Below are 16,874 nucleotides of genomic sequence, written 5' to 3'. Positions count from 1 at the left end.
CAACCTCGTCTTGGCTCTCGCAGGCACCACCATGGAGATAGCCGTACAGCGCAGGCGCAGCAACGCACTCCTTACCGTGTGATGTGGCCCCCACAGGCCACCGTACAACCCGGAAATACTGGCCCCCAAATGCCCTTACTGAAGCAAACAGGATGCACAGGGAAGAAATCGCTACCCATCTGTGAGGCGGCGCGTAGCACGTTGGGAGTTGTGGCCTCCCACGCTATGCATGCTGGGAATTGTAGTCTCGGGACACCTTGTTGACTGCCATTCTCATCCTCTTGGGCCGCGCTGCATGCTGGGACTGGTAGTTTCCAGGGAGCCTGCCCTAAAGGAGGTTGGGGTCTCTGCATTTGCCTCACAGGCTGCAGCGTGGGTGCGTGCGCAAGTCACCCCATTCTCACCCAGCCTGGAACTGGTGGGTCGGAGCGTCCAGCACGTCTTGACGGCGGCCCTTAAGAGCAGCCCTTACTAATCGCTGGCGGAATGCTCGATCTGGGCGCCTGCTCCGGGCTGATTGACTGCGGCTCCGAGACACGTGCTCTCTCTGCTCCGCTGGCTGGGGAGAGAGAGCTCACAGCCGGGGTCAGCCTCCTGTCCTGCACCCCGCGTCAGTGTTCAGCTGGGCACAGACAGACACACACACAGCCCCGGCCCAGCCTCGCCCTCTCCGACCCAATGGCCCAGCTCCAGGCTCGGTTCTTCACCGACAACCACAAGTGAGTCTGGGGTGGCCTAACTGCCGGGGGAACGATACTGATGAGCGATGCCTGGCACTGACATAGTCCTGAGCGGTCGCACACCATGTGCAGGCCACCGCCGTGGGGGGTGGGTGGGAAGGAGAGCAGCTAGGAGAAGGGAAATTAAGGCTACTGCTACAGGGCCAAATCTTACTTGGGTGGGGGCGTGTTTTGTAGTGTTGGTTGGGGAGGATAGATTTATTTGCTTCATCTTTCCTGGCAAACATCATTTCCCAACAAAACTCCATAAACTCCTACAAGTTAATTGAAAATGTATCTGTGAGTGCTCCTATAAAATCTGTAATCAGGATTTGCCCATTGGCCTTCATTTTGCTTCCCCTGAAGTCAGAGTCAGCCTCTGAGATTTTAGGGGGAATAGGATCAGGGCCATAAGCACTGGCAAATGTACAGTTGAACGGGGTGGGGCTTTAGCAACTCTTTTAATATTCACTCATTTTCTGTACTTTCCCAGTGCCACTGGCTTCTCTACCAGCTAGATTTTGCTTGGATCTTAGAGATTAATTTGGAGATACTATAGTGTACATTACGAGCTTCCCAAAACTATTGTGTTTGTGAATGGTAGAGAGTAGGTTTCAAAAAAGGTGAAAAAAAGTGTTCCTGGTTCTTGCTTGGCTACACACGAGTTGAACTTCAGAAAAATCTTACTAAAGGGAGCCTAAACTATACAGTATAATGAGATCAGGATGGGCAGGATTCTTGAAACAGCTGCAAATTAAGTATATGTCCATTCAAACTGCAAAGTGTTTAATCCCCTCACTTGCAAAAAGAGCTGTATAACAGACTTTTAGATACTATGCTTATTTTGTACATGTTGAGCTGTGAGTTTCAGCACTTCTCAATAAGTCAATTCCTATTTTCTTCCCTCTAGGTATGTAGTAGATGATGTTCCATTCTCTATCCCAGCAACCTCTGAAATTGCTGACCTCAGTAACATCATCAATAAATTGCTGGAAGCTAAACATGGTATGTATTTGGAAGGTGATTTACCTCTTTTAGAAAAAGGAGTACTTAAAAACAAAAAAAAACCCACATACTAAAGTATTTAGAATCTCTTCATAAATGTGTAAACTATAGGGGCTTAAAATACAAAGGTCCCACTCCTGCAAAGACCTATGAACATGAGTACCTTTGTCTGGCTACCTATTTAGATTGTGAGCTTTTTGGGGAAGGGACTGTTCCCCGCCCCCCATTCTATTTATACAGTACTTATCACACTGGAATCTTGATCGTCCCCTGTTGGCACTATTGCAATGCTAACAATAAAAATAATTTTGTCTAGATCATCCAACTAAAGTGAAAGAGAAAAAAAAAGAAATTTTAATCCAATTGACTGACTAAAACCTTGCAGTGTTATTTGAAACTCACCTGACTCTTTCCCTGGTGAGCAGTCAGGGGAGGCAAGTTCCAGAGGTTGGTACCTGGATTTTGGTTAACCAACAACAGAGATGCTCCATCAGACAGAAATGGAGGTATAATTGGGTCTCGGCCCATGTAAAACTTTAAAAGTTGTTCTTAACTTCTCAAATTGCAACCAAAATTGAAGAGGTAGTACCTTAGAAGCCTGGAGTCCTGGTTCCAGAGATGCTACTAATAGAAACTTAGGTGCTGTTTTCTCCAAGGCATCCTTTGGGTCAAGATCTGCCCTCACTTAAATCTGTGTAATCCCTTGTAGATCATGGGGTTGCACAGTTCTAACTGGGAGAAGAAGGTGGCCCTTCAATTTATTTGAACTAAATTTAGTTTCATTCTCTAAAAATTGCTCTTTTTTCTGGATTGTATAAGTTAAGTCTTGAAATTTAAACACTGTTTCTTGTTTGTCTTAGAGGACCACAAATATGTGGAGTTTGATTTCCTTGTCAAGGGCCAGTTCTTGCGTATGTCGCTGGTCAAACACATGGATGCGGAAAACATCTCAACAGTAAGTCATACGCACTTTCTGTGGACCACGCTGTAGGATGATGGGATTTAAAGATCCCGACCTAGACCATTTAATTAGATACAGATTTTAAGTTTGATCTGGTTTACAGTTCTGATTAAGAAAGTTCTCCATATTGTGAATATTCCATGTATTTTTCTTCCTTAGCATTCCTTCGTCTTTCTGATGAAGCCCAGATAATTTCCCTTATTTTCCTCTGAAGACCCTGCATTCTTTTGCCCATGGAGGATTCACCAAGACTTGCTTTGGAGCCTGAAAGTGCTCCTAATGACTAGAGTTTTCTATTGAGCAACCTGAGACACTTCCTTCTCCTGTTGTCTGGTTTCATATGGTTCTGGAGGGAGACTGGTCCCATTTTGGTCACCATTTTGTCTGTAGCCAGTGGCACTATGTGGGTCAAATGATCTGAAGTAGCACAGACACTCCACTACTAAGCATGATAAGCATAGTGGGGGAAAACCTAGAAAAGAAAAGAAACAACATTGTCTTACTGTGGAAATCATTTGCAGCTACTTTTAAACACTGCATTAGTAGTAATTTGGTAAGCCAATAGTTAGCATTGATCTGTAGTGATGTAATTGTACTTAAGGTATCACTCATTCTCTAAGAGCCCAATCCTGCAAACACTTAAGCATGTGTGTGACTTTAATCATATGAGTAGGCCTATTGACTTCACTAGGACTGCTCACCTAAGTAAAATTACACACATTCTTAAGTGTTTGCAGCATTGGGCCCTTAATTTTGAATCTTTGTGCTGGGCCCTGATGCATTGCTACCATCTGCCTTCTGTTCAGTTATGCATATGCTTGCCTGCCAAGGAGTTAGGGCAACCTGAATCCCCATTTGCAGTAGCAGCTCAATCTCTGAGGCAGAGTAGAGCGCACACAGTCGCGTGGAAGGTACGGGACTCTGGCTTGTATAGTTGATATCTTTGTCTTTCCAATTGATATCACTGCTCGGAGTGGTTGGGAACTACTGTACTAGATCATTGTGATTGTTTATTTAAAAAGAAAAAGTACACTGACTGGCTACTTGTCTTTTGAGAGTTCAGGAGGAAGTGGTGGAAATAGAATATGTGGAGAAGTACACAGCACCTCAACCCGAAGAATGCATGTTCCATGACGACTGGATCAGTTGTGTTGAAGCTACGGAAGAATGGTATCACAGACCCACTTAAGCCAGTCTTAAGTTTCCATCTTGGTTTCTCCCACTGTCTGTAGCTGATTCCATAGTTCTTTATTGGTACTTCTCTTTAACATAGTTTTCTTCCCATTCCATATTTCTCTTTTCTTTTAAATGATTTTTCTACCTTTTTAAATCAATTGTTTATATGCAGGCCATGTGCTTGGGAAAGTAGCTGAAGTTTGAGCTCCTCCATGCTACCTTGACAGTAACTTTAACGCAAGTAGGAAGGTACCATGCATAGGAGTATGAGATTTGCTCTTGGTATGAGTTAATACAGGGGTTCTCAAACTGGGGGTTGGGACTCCTCAAGGGGTTGTGAGGTTATTACAGCGGGGGTCGCTAGCTGTCAGCCTCTATCCCAAACCCCGCTTTGCCTCCAGCATTTATAATGGTGTTAAATATATAAAAAAGTGTTTTTAATATATAAGGGGGATCAGAGGCTTGCTGTGTGAAAGGGGTCACCAGTACAAAAGTCTGAGAACCCGTGAGTTAATATCTTCAGTGCTACTCATGAGTTCTATCTCCCTGAATAAAACAATAACATCCTGCCGTCTTTTTACATTTATTTCTCACATTTCAACATTTAATACTTCAAATATTAATTCTAAGTTATTACTATAGTTTCAAAACCCTTATTTGGAGTGCTTTAAAGAAATGTTGACGACACTACTTGTCTTTTCTACCGCAGTAGAACCTCAGAGTTACGAACACCTCAGGAATGGAGATTGTTCGTAACTCTGAACAAAACATTATGGTTGTTCTTTCAAAAGTTTACAACTGAACGTTGACTTAATACAGCTCTGAAACTTTACTATGAAGAAGAAAAATGATACTTTACTTTTTTTTTTTTTTTTTTTTTAGTAATTTACGTTTAATAGTACTGTAGTGTATTTGCTTTATTTCCCCCATCTCTGCTGCTGCCTGATTGCGTACTTCTGGTTCCGAATGGAGTGTGTGGTTGACTGGTCAGTTCGTAACTCTGGTGTTCGTAACTCTGAGGTTCTACTATAGATATTTCCAGAGCTGTTGTTCACTATTGATTATACTGACACTCCCCCATTTATTAATGGATTGAAAATACTAATATTCTCTAAGTGTCTCATTGAAAAGATCTCCCATGATGCACCATTGGCTTTAAAGAATGTTTTAATATCTGTATCCCCTAGGATCTTGACGGGCTCTTATGATCAGACTTCTCGAATCTGGTCTTTAGAAGGAAAATCCATCATGACAATTGCTGGGCACACAGAGGTGGTGAAAGATGTGACATGGGTGAAAAAAGGTCAGTACACCTTATACTGGTTGGGAGTGGGGCTACAGCAATTTACTGAAAAACATACAGGTTCAATTGCCAACCTAAATGTTACAGCTATTGTAAGCACCGCTTGTCACATTAAAAATGAAAGAATTCAATAAAATCCCTCAGTACTTTTTAAACAAACTCCAGTATTTTCTAATAACTATTTACATATTCTAAGTTAATCTTCATTAGTATTTGTACATTTAAATTTGTGATATTTATATGAATCTCTTAATTTGTATTGGGTCACTGTGTAATTTTTTAAAATCTTAATCTTGCTTCCTCTAAAAGGATTTTTTAGAAAGACTTCATTAATTGGATTTGTATGTTGGCACTTTCTTTCTTCCTTAGATAGTTTGTCATGCCTGCTACTCAGTGCCTCTCTGGATCAGACTATCCTGCTGTGGGAGTGGAATGTAGAGAGGAACAAAGTGAAAGCCCTTCACTGCTGTAGAGGACATGCTGGAAGTGTGGACTCTATAGCAGTTGACTGCACAAGAACTAAAGTGAGTTACTTGCAGAAGGAGGTCTGTGTTGAGCTAGTGAGTTGTGGATTCTGTGTTGCTTGTTTATGTTTAAAAGTCACATTTTTGTCCTCCGCATGAGAACTGGTCATATGTTAAGTGTGTACAATTTGTATAAACCTATGTATTAATTGGTGATAGCCTTGCATTTGATGTAATGGAAATAATGTGCAGTATTGAAAAGAAAAGATACATAAAACCCTTAATATTGCACAAAAAGCTGAAGATGATTTTGGTAGCATTGAGCAGAAAGATGACTTTCTGTGGCTTATGTGAACTAGTTGGATTTTACATAATCTTTTTAATAAAGAGTTTCTGTTTATCTAGTTCTGCAGTGGATCTTGGGATAAGATGTTAAAGATCTGGTCTGCAGGTAAGATGAATATTTTATGAATACTTTGCCTGGGATTTTTGGCTCTAATTTAGAGTTTTAAAATGTAATTATCTTCAGTGACAAACTTCTGAATAGATTTTATTTTAAATGGGTATTATGTCTTAATTTTTCACTTTTGAAGTTTTTATTTATGTATATAGTTATTCAGTTACACCAGAAACTCTTACTTTGAAATGTTACCGCTTTTATACATTTTCTATTTCTGAGAATAAAATTTATGTTCCTGTCAGGGTTTTTTTCCCTTAAATATAGTTGCCTCTCAGAGTTGTTTGGAGGATTCAATAGTATCTATAAAATGCTATTAAGGTCTAGAGGCCTATATGAAAGCTAAGGCAAACACTTAAACATTATACATAACTTTACTATCATGTGTATGAGTGATCCCATTGAAATCCCTGAGGCTATTCATGGTAGCAAAGTTAAGCATGCGCATAAACCTTTTTTATTCTTTGTCGCTGTAGTGGTAAGTGGCCATCCCTCCCCATCAATCTTGGGGTGGGGGGCTCACTACAGTGTGCCTATAAATGCAATGCTCAATAGGGGAATTAGCAGTCTCAGGGGCTCTGGCCCTCTGGGCAGGGCAGAGCAACAAGCAGTCTCAGGCCATCCAGCCTCAGGTGGGGAGGCTACCAACTCCAGGGGAGGGCTGGTAGCAGGGGGTAGGGAGGTCCAGACCCACCCTACTCCACCGGGTCCTAGCCATGGGCCCTGGCTAGCAGAACCCGTCACCACTGGGTCAGCAGGGATCCCACTGAAACACACGGACCTAGACTCTGGCAACCAAACCGGACTAATGTCTAGTGCCCCAGGGCTACTTCCTGCTACTCCTCTGGGGTTGTACCTCCATCTCCTAAGGTTCCTCCTTTCCCCAGTTTCAGTGGCAGTCCCAACACCCCTTCAGGATCCTCGCCATTGTAGAGCTCTGACTCAGCAGCAGGCCCAACTGAGCTGCAGGGCCTGCCTTTTAAACTTCCTGTCCCGTCCTTCTGCTTTTGGGGGGGCATGGCTTGCCTGGATCCACCCACTGAGGGTGGGGGAGTGGTCCCTCCCCATCAGTCTCAGAGGGAGGCAACCTCTCCTCACTATTGTCATTTAGTATGGTGAAACAGTAACTGCATCAAGATTGTGTTAGACAGTTCAGTTTTAACAATTTAACTTCTGTTTTTTCTGCGATAATTGACACTGTCTTACTTAAAACAGATTAAAGCCCCCAATCTGCACTGACATAATGCGGCAGACCTCTGCACAGATGTAATTACAAGGTCATGACGTAAACTTAACTTAAACACTTAGATTTCAGGTATAACTGCCAACTGGGTGTCTTTTTTCCAAATAGTATCTACTGATTTTAGCGTTCAATAGGCTCGTACAGTTTGTAGTTTTTAATATGGACACTAAGAAGTTGTGGACTCTTTTCCTAATCTTTTTTCATAGACATTGTGATTTGAGGGACAATAAATTGACTAAACTGATCCTGACCTGGTGACATAAAATAACCATACAGTCCTTCGCTAGCCAGTTGGATGCCTCCTTTCAAAATGCCCATTTATGTTTATATATAAATAAATGTATAAATTAAAATATAGTGACTGTGTACAGAATATAGGATGGAATTATTGTGTTTTTTTTCCATGAAGGAAGGATGGTCTTGTAGATGAGGAATTCATCTGGGATTAGAAGATCTGAGTTAATTTCTTTGTGCCTAAATTCCTCAGCTGTAAAATGGGAATAATAATACTGATCTAATTGACAAGAGGGTTGAGGATTAAATGTATGTTTGGCAGGCAATTGGATACTATGGTGATGGGGGGCCCATGTAAATATTTAGCAGGGAATGTATTTCAAACACTTCTAAATCAAGCTTGACTTTCTTTCCATCATAGTGCCTACAGATGAAGAGGATGAAATAGAGGAAGCAGCAAACAGACCAAGGAAGAAGCAGAAAATTGAACAGCTTGGACTAACCAGGGTAAGAAGTGGTCAGGATTTACGTAGAACCTCAACTGAAAAGCATGGAAATGGAAAACATTTTCCCTTTTTGATAAATGTGTGTAGGGGGACATTTCTGATGAAATATCTGAAAATTAATCTACATACAAACATATTTGTTTGGTGAAATAATGTTTTTTCTACCATAACTAATCCACTATTTTTCTGATCTTAATATTTTATTTAATTTCTAGACTCCCATTGCAACTCTTTCTGGCCATACTGAAGCCATCTCCTCTGTGCTGTGGTCAGATGCTGAAGAAATTTGTAGTGCATCATGGGATCACACAATTAAAATATGGGATGTGGAAACAGGAGGTCTCAAATCAACTTTGGTGAGATTTCTTTATATGTTAAAACTTTTCACCAAATTCCTCACCAGTTCAGTTTGAATTTAGAATTTGTACAAGAGTAGCTCCTACCTTATGACTTCTTTTCTTATGCAGACCGGAAACAAAGTGTTTAATTCTATCTCCTACTCACCACTGTGTCGACGTCTAGCATCTGGGAGTACTGACAGACACATTAGATTATGGGATCCCCGCACTAAAGGTGAGCAAAAGTGAATGTGTGGGTAACACAAATGACTTTTCAAATTCATAACGTGTGTTGAGAGAAGGGAGTACATCTTAACACATTTCATGAGATGCACACACAAACTTTGGTATTTGTCTGTAACAGTGTTTCCTAACCGGGGAACTAGACCATTTTAGCCAAAAATTAACAGGAACAGTGGGGACAGGGAAAGCTGTATGAACCCAGATCCTTTCCACATTCCATTGCAAAAATGCTCCCATGACTGTGTAAAGTGATGAGAAGCTACCCTCATTCCCTGCCTGCTCTCTGGGTGAGCCTTGTTTCAGCTGACCACAGCAGTAGCTAATTTAATTGGCTATTATAAGTACTATTGCTTTTTGAGGCATGACTTTTTCATTCTTAATAACTTTCATTCTTTAGATAGTAACTTGGAAAACAAATCAAATTCTTCTCTTTTAAAGACATTCCTTTTTTAGTAAATTTTGAAAGCTGCCCTGCTAACAGCCTTGAAATCTAAAGTCACTATTTATCAGTGGGTTAAATGCCACTGTTTTGCCAGGGTGCCTAAACCCTGAATAGGGGAGACCATCCATAGAAGTGAAAAAATAGCTGATTACATGTCTGATCAATCTTTGGGCTCCTTACAAGTCTGACATGGCTGCCAATCATCGCAGTTCGTAATCTAGACTGAGACTACCACACATCATAAGCCAGACAGTAATGTCTTTTTAGCCACTACAAACCAGGGCAGATCTGAACCAATAATCTAGAGATAAAAGGCTCCATATCCCATTACTGATCGCTAGAGCTATTCAGTCATCTTCATCAAAGAAACTCTTTCAACAGTGGAAAATGTGCCTCTTTGATAACAAGAAGGTGGTTAGATTTTTGTCTTTTCTACAGGAGCTTGTGTGCGTGCGTGTGTGTGTTTTAACCTCTCATGCTGTTTGAAGCAATATTATGGCATGATGAGCAGGAAGAACTACCCGGCCCCCATATATGTTAATCTTGACTGCTTCTCATATACTGGTGGATTTTATAAATATCTTTAAACTGACCTGTATACATTTCTGTAAATTGGGGTGGTGGGTTTTTATTTTCTCTGTCCCAGATGGTTCCTTGGTACTCCTCTCTTTGACCTCTCACACTGGCTGGGTGACGTCTGTGAAGTGGTCCCCCACACATGAGCAACAGCTAATCTCAGGTTCTCTGGACAACATTGTCAAGATTTGGGACACAAGGAGGTAAATGCCATTCTTTAATATTCACAGGTAGCACTTAGAGTTTCATATAGCCTTGTGACACAGCAAAAGCATATGGGGAAGTTAAATGGAGACTCCAGCTAAATTTCTGAAATCCCTATGGAGATCAGAGACACCTAATAGAAGAGTGAGAAATGCACTTGCCTTTTGCCAGCAGCTCTGTGGCTTGACATTGAAATCAATTGCATTGACCTTCCCACCCAGGATTTCTGTGGCAATATTGCACTGAGTGAGATGACGTAGAAAGAGGTTTCATTAGTAATCTTGCTAGTGGGTTAATTTAAAAAAAACCAAAACTTAGTTATGCTAGCAAGATTTTTAGGAGTATCTGTCTTCCGGAAGGAGCCTAATGTGTGTAGTTTTATTTGCTCCCCATTGTGGACATTTCATAACACACAGCTGCAAGGAAAGTAGTAGTTTGTGTCTGAAACAGATACTTGCAAAAGCAAGAGGTCTAGGTCAGTGGTTCTTAACCGGGGGTACATGTACCACTGGGGATACGCAGAGGTCTTCCAGGAGGTACATCAACTTATCTAGATAGTTGCCTAGTTTTACAACAGGCTACATAAAAAGCATTAGCAATGTTAGAACAAACTAAAATTTCATACAGACAATGACTTGTTTATACTGCTCCATATACTATACACTGAAATGTAAGTATAATATTTATATTCCAATCAATTTATTTTATAATTTTATGATAAAAATGAGAAAGTAAGAAGTTTTTCAGTAATAGTGTGCTGTGACACTTGTATTTTTCTGTCTGATTTTGTTTGCAAGTAGTTTAAGTGAGGTGAAACTTGAGGGTAACCAAGACAAATCAGACTTCCTGAAAGGGTTACACTAGTCTGGAATGGTTGAGAGCCACTGGTCTAAGTCAAACAACATCTGACTTGAAAGGGGTAATTGGTCTAGGGTTTGATTGCATAATCAATCATAATCAATTTATAATAAGCTGTATACCTAGTAATCTCATTAAACAAGTTGCAGGCAGGTGAAAACTATTTTTGATTTTTTCCTATGCTGAACATGGCAGGAGTAGAGATCAAAACTCATGTGAGCTTCTTGGGGAGGTGTCTTGGACTTCATAGACTTGTGGATATCTGATGTTTGGGTTACCATGCACACCTTCTCAACAACAGGTCCCACAAGACTTCCCAAACACAAAAATGGTGCCCTACTCACCAGTAGCCATCTGGGGTAGTCAGCTGCCACAGAGGAGTCACCATTCTTTTCCACACTGAACAGAGCTTTCATCCTGTTGCGTTGGTGCTGCAGTGTTAAGGCTAGCTCACCACAGAAGTACAGTGAATTGTTTCCTCCTCCATTCTGAGTTATGCACCTATTGTTCCTGATGCCACACCTTGAACAACTTTCTCTCACCAGTCCATGGCCCTGGTCAGGATCCAAAAATTGCATTCCCTGAGTGAATATAATCCTCAGATACTGCATAAAAGCTAGCTACTCCAGGGTGGGGGCACCAAAGGTTTTGTCAGTAGCTACTGGACTCTGATTCTGTTGCTCTGGAGGTGCTCTCAGAACATTCTCCATGGCCTTGCCTCAGATGCTTTGCAACTGCTCTTCAATAGCCTCATCAGAATCCTTTCTTATCGAGTAAGAAACGAGAGCTAAGTGTTCACCTCTGGTTTCCATTTTGTGAAAAGAAGTAGGAAAGGGCACCGTTACCCAAAGCCTTATGGGAGCTTGACCTTTTATTCCACAATTCCTCTGGGCTCCCAGAAGGCCCTTCAAAATTTCCAACAAGTCACTGCTCCAGAGTATACCCAAAAGGCAGTGTAATATAGTCCAAGTGTGCATGTGGGGAAAAGAGCATGTCTTGTGTAGACATCCTGCACCACTGATGCTATCTGACTGGTCTAGTTACCAATTATCCACTTACCTAATGTAGACACAATCGTACAGAAATACATACTAGAATCAGGAACAGCTGCTGTCTGAATTCAGTGGTTGGGAAGACCAGCAGATGGCTTAATTCTGTTCTCCCCCAAGAAATATAGTGGTAGAAGTATGGTTTTTAAATGTTACAAGATTATAGTGTGCTCAAACCCAGAATTTCTAGGAGCGAAAACTTTGTATATAATTTTACCTAATTTTATGATTTATGACTCTAAATGTCTATCTTATCAGTTGCAAGGCTCCTCTCTATGATTTGGCTGCTCATGAAGACAAGGTTTTGTGTGTGGAATGGACAGAAGCAGGGGTAAGAACTTGAGGAACAGGATTTTATTCCTTAAATGTGTGTGTTTTGGATGGGAAAGGGGCTGATAATGGTATGATTGATGTTTAATTCTAAACTAGAGAACAACAATGAGCTTTTTACTATTGGATATCTCCTATTGGTGTGTGTGGATCGTATTCTCCCTTTTGCTTATATGTCATGGAGGAGATTAGAAGGCCTTAATTGTAGAGTGATGGGTTAGGGTGGACTCTCTATAGGGGAAAAGTGGTTATTTGGTATCATTACCAGATGGCCACCCCCTCCCATCCATGGGGATTATAGGAAAGCTCTGCACCATAGTATTAGGGGGACAAAATCAAGGAAGGGTGGAAGTCAGAACAGCCACTCAAGGTGGCATGTTTCTTTCTCTGGACATGGGAACTTATGATGAAAATTACTCCTGTGCTCCTCTAAGCAGCATTTTCTCCTCTGTGGCATTAGACTATGGAGGTAGCATGCACAGGCAGCTGGACCTGGCAAAGGTGTGCTGCCACTTCTTTGTGGTATGGGCAGGAGCATGATGTTTACCTTGGGGCCCAGCTGCATGTATCTAAGCACAGCATAGGTTTTGGAGACCCCAACTCCACAGTCCCAGGGGCCCTACCTCTTAGACTAAGATGTGGCAGAGCAGTGAAAGCCTTATACATTTTCACATAAGCTTTACCTTTCTCTAAGTGGTTTTAGTAGGAGGGTAAGATATAAGGCTGTATTATTTCTGAATTTGAACCAATTAAAACAGACTACAGGGTTCACATCACCATTGTTTAACTCCTGTTATTTAGCTCTTCAGAGGAAAAACAGAATCAGACTGCTGAGGAATAATTTTAAATATTTATTCAGCTCATAGGTGTTGCCCAGAGACAAAAACTGTGTGGATATTTACTTGGTTTGACAATGGGCACAACTTGTTTTTCCCCATTACAGTTGCTGTTGAGTGGAGGGGCAGACAACAAGCTGTATGCCTATAGATATTCAGCAACAACCTCTGATGTTGGAGCATGAAAATGAATGGCAAGAAGTAGCCCTAACCTGTTGGAAGTTTCTAGATAACCTACAGTCCAGCATCTGAAGAAAGCTGCCTCCTAGAAAAACTGTCTACTTCTATTTTGTAGCGGAGAGCAGCCATTTCTGGTTTTGTATTATAGCAACATGTATATGTATTTATAACAGAAAGACAGAACCACCAAGGAACCTCACCCTTATCTGGTCTGGTCTGATATTGAAATCAAACGTTTGTCCCCTTTTCTCTCATAAGGACTATATAAAGAACATTGGAGTTTATTAAAAGTAAAGTGTTACTGAGATTGCTAGACAAATTAATCACTAGACTAAATTATTTTGTATTCACATTCTCTTTTTTTATAAAGCTTTTATCTAAAGTTCAGCATATTATGGTCTGAACTCAAGTAGGTACTTGAGTTCCACAATTTCCAGTTGCTTCAGTGGGGGCTGGAGGTGCTTATTAACTCAAGATTCACCCCTCACCCCTGAACAATGTCTGATCCTGCTTCCACTGGAATTAGGATAAGGTCCTTAATAGGCTTGTGATGCAAATTAGGTCACCCTTATAGTTTCAAGGTGCTCTCTATTGATTTTATTGGCAAATAGAATACTTTGGTTCCTGTCATTCATAAGTTAAGGTGGTGTAAATGTACATTTTAAAAAAAATTACTGGCTGATATTGGAAAAAAATAGTCAATTCATTAGCCAGATTAACATACTATACAGTAATACATTAATGGAATATCCAACTGCTAGGGAAACCCTTATTGTGCAGTATAGGGTGCCCAGTCCAAAGCGAAGCTCTAAGTACCAGTTGGCAAAAAGACTGCAGACAAAGCAACATTTTATCAGATCCATTTATTGTAACTGTCTGTTCTTAGCTGGATGCCCCAAGGAGTTGTGTATATGATTTTTTTTCCTCTTACCCTCCCCCACATGAAATTAGTAAATCACCTTAATCTGGTGTCCTCTGAGTAATATTTCCTATAAAATAATAAGGGTTCAACACGTGTGGGAGCTGCCTGAGAATCTCAGTACTAGAACACATTCTTCTGTAACAAAGAGCAAGTTAAGTGCTCAGATCTCTCTCTCTCGGTATATTTTCACATCAGCACATAACTTGCATCGGGGAATTTTCTTTTCAATTTAGTAGAAGCAATCTGTGCATTTAGCTGGGTTGAGGATGTGGCATTTAATGCACAATCAGCTTTATTTTAGAGAATGTAGATCAACAATTCACCTGTTTTCTGGGGGGAGGAAAATACAGAAATTTCACAAGGCTTCAATCTTGCAACAAACTAGTTAGACATTCACGTGGGCTCACTTCCTCCCCTGATGGTACTGTTTTCATTACAAGCGCTAGTGGAAGAGCTCTGCCCCACTAAATAGTATACAAATAGTTTTGGGTATCAAAGGAACTAATCATTCCTAAACTACACATTCTTGTTATAAACCAACCCCAAACATTTAAAGCCTGAGTTTTTGCATTTTTTAAAAATGATATAGGTCTTGGTTTTCAATAAGATTAATATTTTTACAACATAGTTAAGTTACAGGCTAAGAATAGAGGTCCCCATATCATTCTTCATTGAGGACTGAAAAAATCAGACTTTGCCTGTGCTACAGGTGGTACCCATGTAAAGAAAGACTTTAGATTTGTTCCAAGATTCTCTGACAGCAATTAAAGACATTAAAGTAATTGAAGCAAAAACCATTTATGAATTATTAAAAGGGGCTGAAAGGGGATAGAATTTAGCTCTGTGGGTTTAAATTATTTTTTTTAAAGAATGTAAAAATGTGGTATTTTTGTGCTTAGACATGTAATCCTTTAGCAAAACTGATTTAAACAGGGGGGTCTTGACTGAATAAAGACTGACAGAATGGCCTTTTAGTTGATGGAGGGGGTTCAGAGATCAGTTTGCTCTCCTTATCCTTTTAGAGTATCCCATTTCTAGGTTTGTAATTTACATTCTTGCCTAGTCTTTATAAAAGTAACTGAGGGAAAAATTCTATTTTCTGATTTATTTTTAACTTGGAAGAAAAAAAAGGTCCGTGGTTTGAATGTATAGTGACATGGACATCTAAACATGCATTCTGATATGAATGATTAGAAGTAAATAATGTTCCAAAGGTTAAAATATACATTTTAATTGTATAGGAAAAAAAAATCTCACGAACACAATCATTTGAGCTGTTACTGTGTTGTAATCAAAGATACTGCTGCTTAGCTGTGTTCTCCACCAACAGCCAATTAAAAAAATGGATACATCAGTCAGTGAGTATTATTTCTCTGAATTACCAGTGTGTGAATGACCTATAGTTCTAGTTTCCACTTATTTTTGTAGCTTTGACAGACAAAATAAGTACAGGTTATACACAAGGGTTCTTTTAAGATTAATGGAGGCACATAAATAATTTTGCCTTCCTTCCCTCTCCACCCCCCATCACATCCCCTGAGTGAACTCATTTTAACACTCAGTTTCATAGGCCTGGGCACCTTTCTAATTGTTTCTGCTGTTGAATTTCCCCTTTAATACCAGAACTCAGAGGGAGCTGCTGATACACCACTTTTGTATCCTTTTCTAGTTATCCCTGTTGCCAAACTTGTCCTCTGTTCTGAACACAGTATGAGGCTATTGTAAATACATCTTCAGAATTCTGCTCTGCCTACACATTTTCCCTGGGAGAAGGTATCAATGCTGATGTTTAAAGAAACAAACTAAAAGAAATCCAACATCAGTACTGGTAGAACCATATCCATAATTGCAAGTTCTGCATTCTTCCAGCATAAGAGAATTGTGACATGTTTCAGGCAATGAGTCAAAATCTTGTGTCTGCTACAGTTGCATCACTGGAGTGACCAGCTGAAGTTTTAAGTAATTATCAAATAGTGTACCAATCAAAAAATGCCCACTTGAAATGACAGTATTATGATCCATTGTGTTTAGTGTAAGTGGTCACCTTCGGATTACTCGGGTTGTAGTTCAAAAGGTTCAGGGTTGGTTTTTTTTAATTTAGAAAAGCACTATAACTTGCCCAACGTTATAAAATGATACTGATGTAATCCTGTAACATCTGGTATCTCCCCTGCTCTCTACTCAGTTTACATTCAGAGTCTATCTAGAGATTAAGGGAAATTGTTTAACTGGCCTTGAAAATGTTTTATAGATTCTGTTAAGGTCCTATGCTCTAATTTACAAAGATCTTTATGAAGCAGTTTTTCCAAGAGTATGTGTGTTTACCTCTTTCATCATACCAACTTGAATGGTCAGTTTGAGCTGATTTTAAAATAGGGAACAAATAGTGAATGAATTCTTGGAACACAATGAAAATTCTCTGGAACCAAGGATGCTTGAGTATCCCAGCTGAAGATGATTCTACTTCTTACAAATATATTTTTGTATATTTTTCTTGTACAATTTTATGTGTCCTAACTACACAAGCAGACCAAGGAACTATATAAATAGACTGGGAAATAGTTTGTTTCTTTAACAACAAGGTGAATGACAAGTGATCATATTGCAGCATTTACTCATTTTTGCCTGAGTGAGGACTATAGGATTTGCAATTAAAAGTGCCTTTTAACTTTTGGATAGGAAAAAAGTGCCATGTCAAATTTTTACTTTGTTCCTGTTTTAAGTTAAAAATGATTTCCTTTCTTCTATACCTAGTCTAATCCATAGCCTGTTTGTGAATTTCTTTTTTGAAGTTGGCATTAAAAAAAAAAGGAGAATTCTAGTGCTGG

At 40.0% G+C, this 16,874-nt stretch overlaps 2 protein-coding genes across 6 annotated transcripts in view; one reads left to right on the top strand and one right to left on the bottom strand.

The window, feature by feature from the left end:
* The window catches only part of CARF (calcium responsive transcription factor), a 51,073-nt gene extending 50,882 nt beyond the window's left edge, over positions 1-191 (bottom strand). For 2 of the 5 annotated variants that reach the window (XM_037912007.2, XM_043524785.1), the window contains exon 1: positions 76-191. The gene's annotated coding sequence lies outside the window, so the exon portion shown is untranslated. Of the gene's footprint in view, positions 1-4 lie in introns of all 5 variants that reach the window. The other 3 variants (XM_037912011.2, XM_037912010.2, XM_007071845.4) reach the window with 2 other exon arrangements.
* Positions 151-15,400, top strand: WDR12 (WD repeat domain 12). Its single transcript, XM_007071846.4, has 13 exons — positions 151-719; positions 1,630-1,724; positions 2,585-2,679; positions 3,749-3,855; positions 5,049-5,164; positions 5,534-5,688; positions 6,034-6,079; positions 7,984-8,069; positions 8,284-8,424; positions 8,536-8,641; positions 9,738-9,870; positions 12,037-12,109; positions 13,052-15,400. Exons 1-13 carry the CDS (start codon positions 487-489, stop codon positions 13,127-13,129), a joined length of 1,464 nt encoding a protein of 487 aa, XP_007071908.3. The 5' UTR covers positions 151-486; the 3' UTR covers positions 13,130-15,400.
* The last annotated feature ends 1,474 nt before the right edge of the window (positions 15,401-16,874 follow it).

The sequence above is a fragment of the Chelonia mydas genome, chromosome 11, assembly GCF_015237465.2.
Source record: "Chelonia mydas isolate rCheMyd1 chromosome 11, rCheMyd1.pri.v2, whole genome shotgun sequence".
Lineage (NCBI taxonomy): Eukaryota > Metazoa > Chordata > Testudines > Cheloniidae > Chelonia > Chelonia mydas.
This window is presented reverse-complemented; position numbering and strand designations above follow the sequence as displayed.

Coding starts and splice junctions, on each gene's coding strand:
- WDR12 (XM_007071846.4), top strand. CDS start 487: ATGCTCGATCTGGGCGCCTGCTCCGGGCTGATTGACTGCGGCTCCGAG. Junction 2,680..3,748: donor ATGCGGAAAACATCTCAACA/GTAAGTCATACG, acceptor TTGAGAGTTCAG/GAGGAAGTGGTGGAAATAGA. Junction 6,080..7,983: donor GTTAAAGATCTGGTCTGCAG/GTAAGATGAATA, acceptor TTTCCATCATAG/TGCCTACAGATGAAGAGGAT.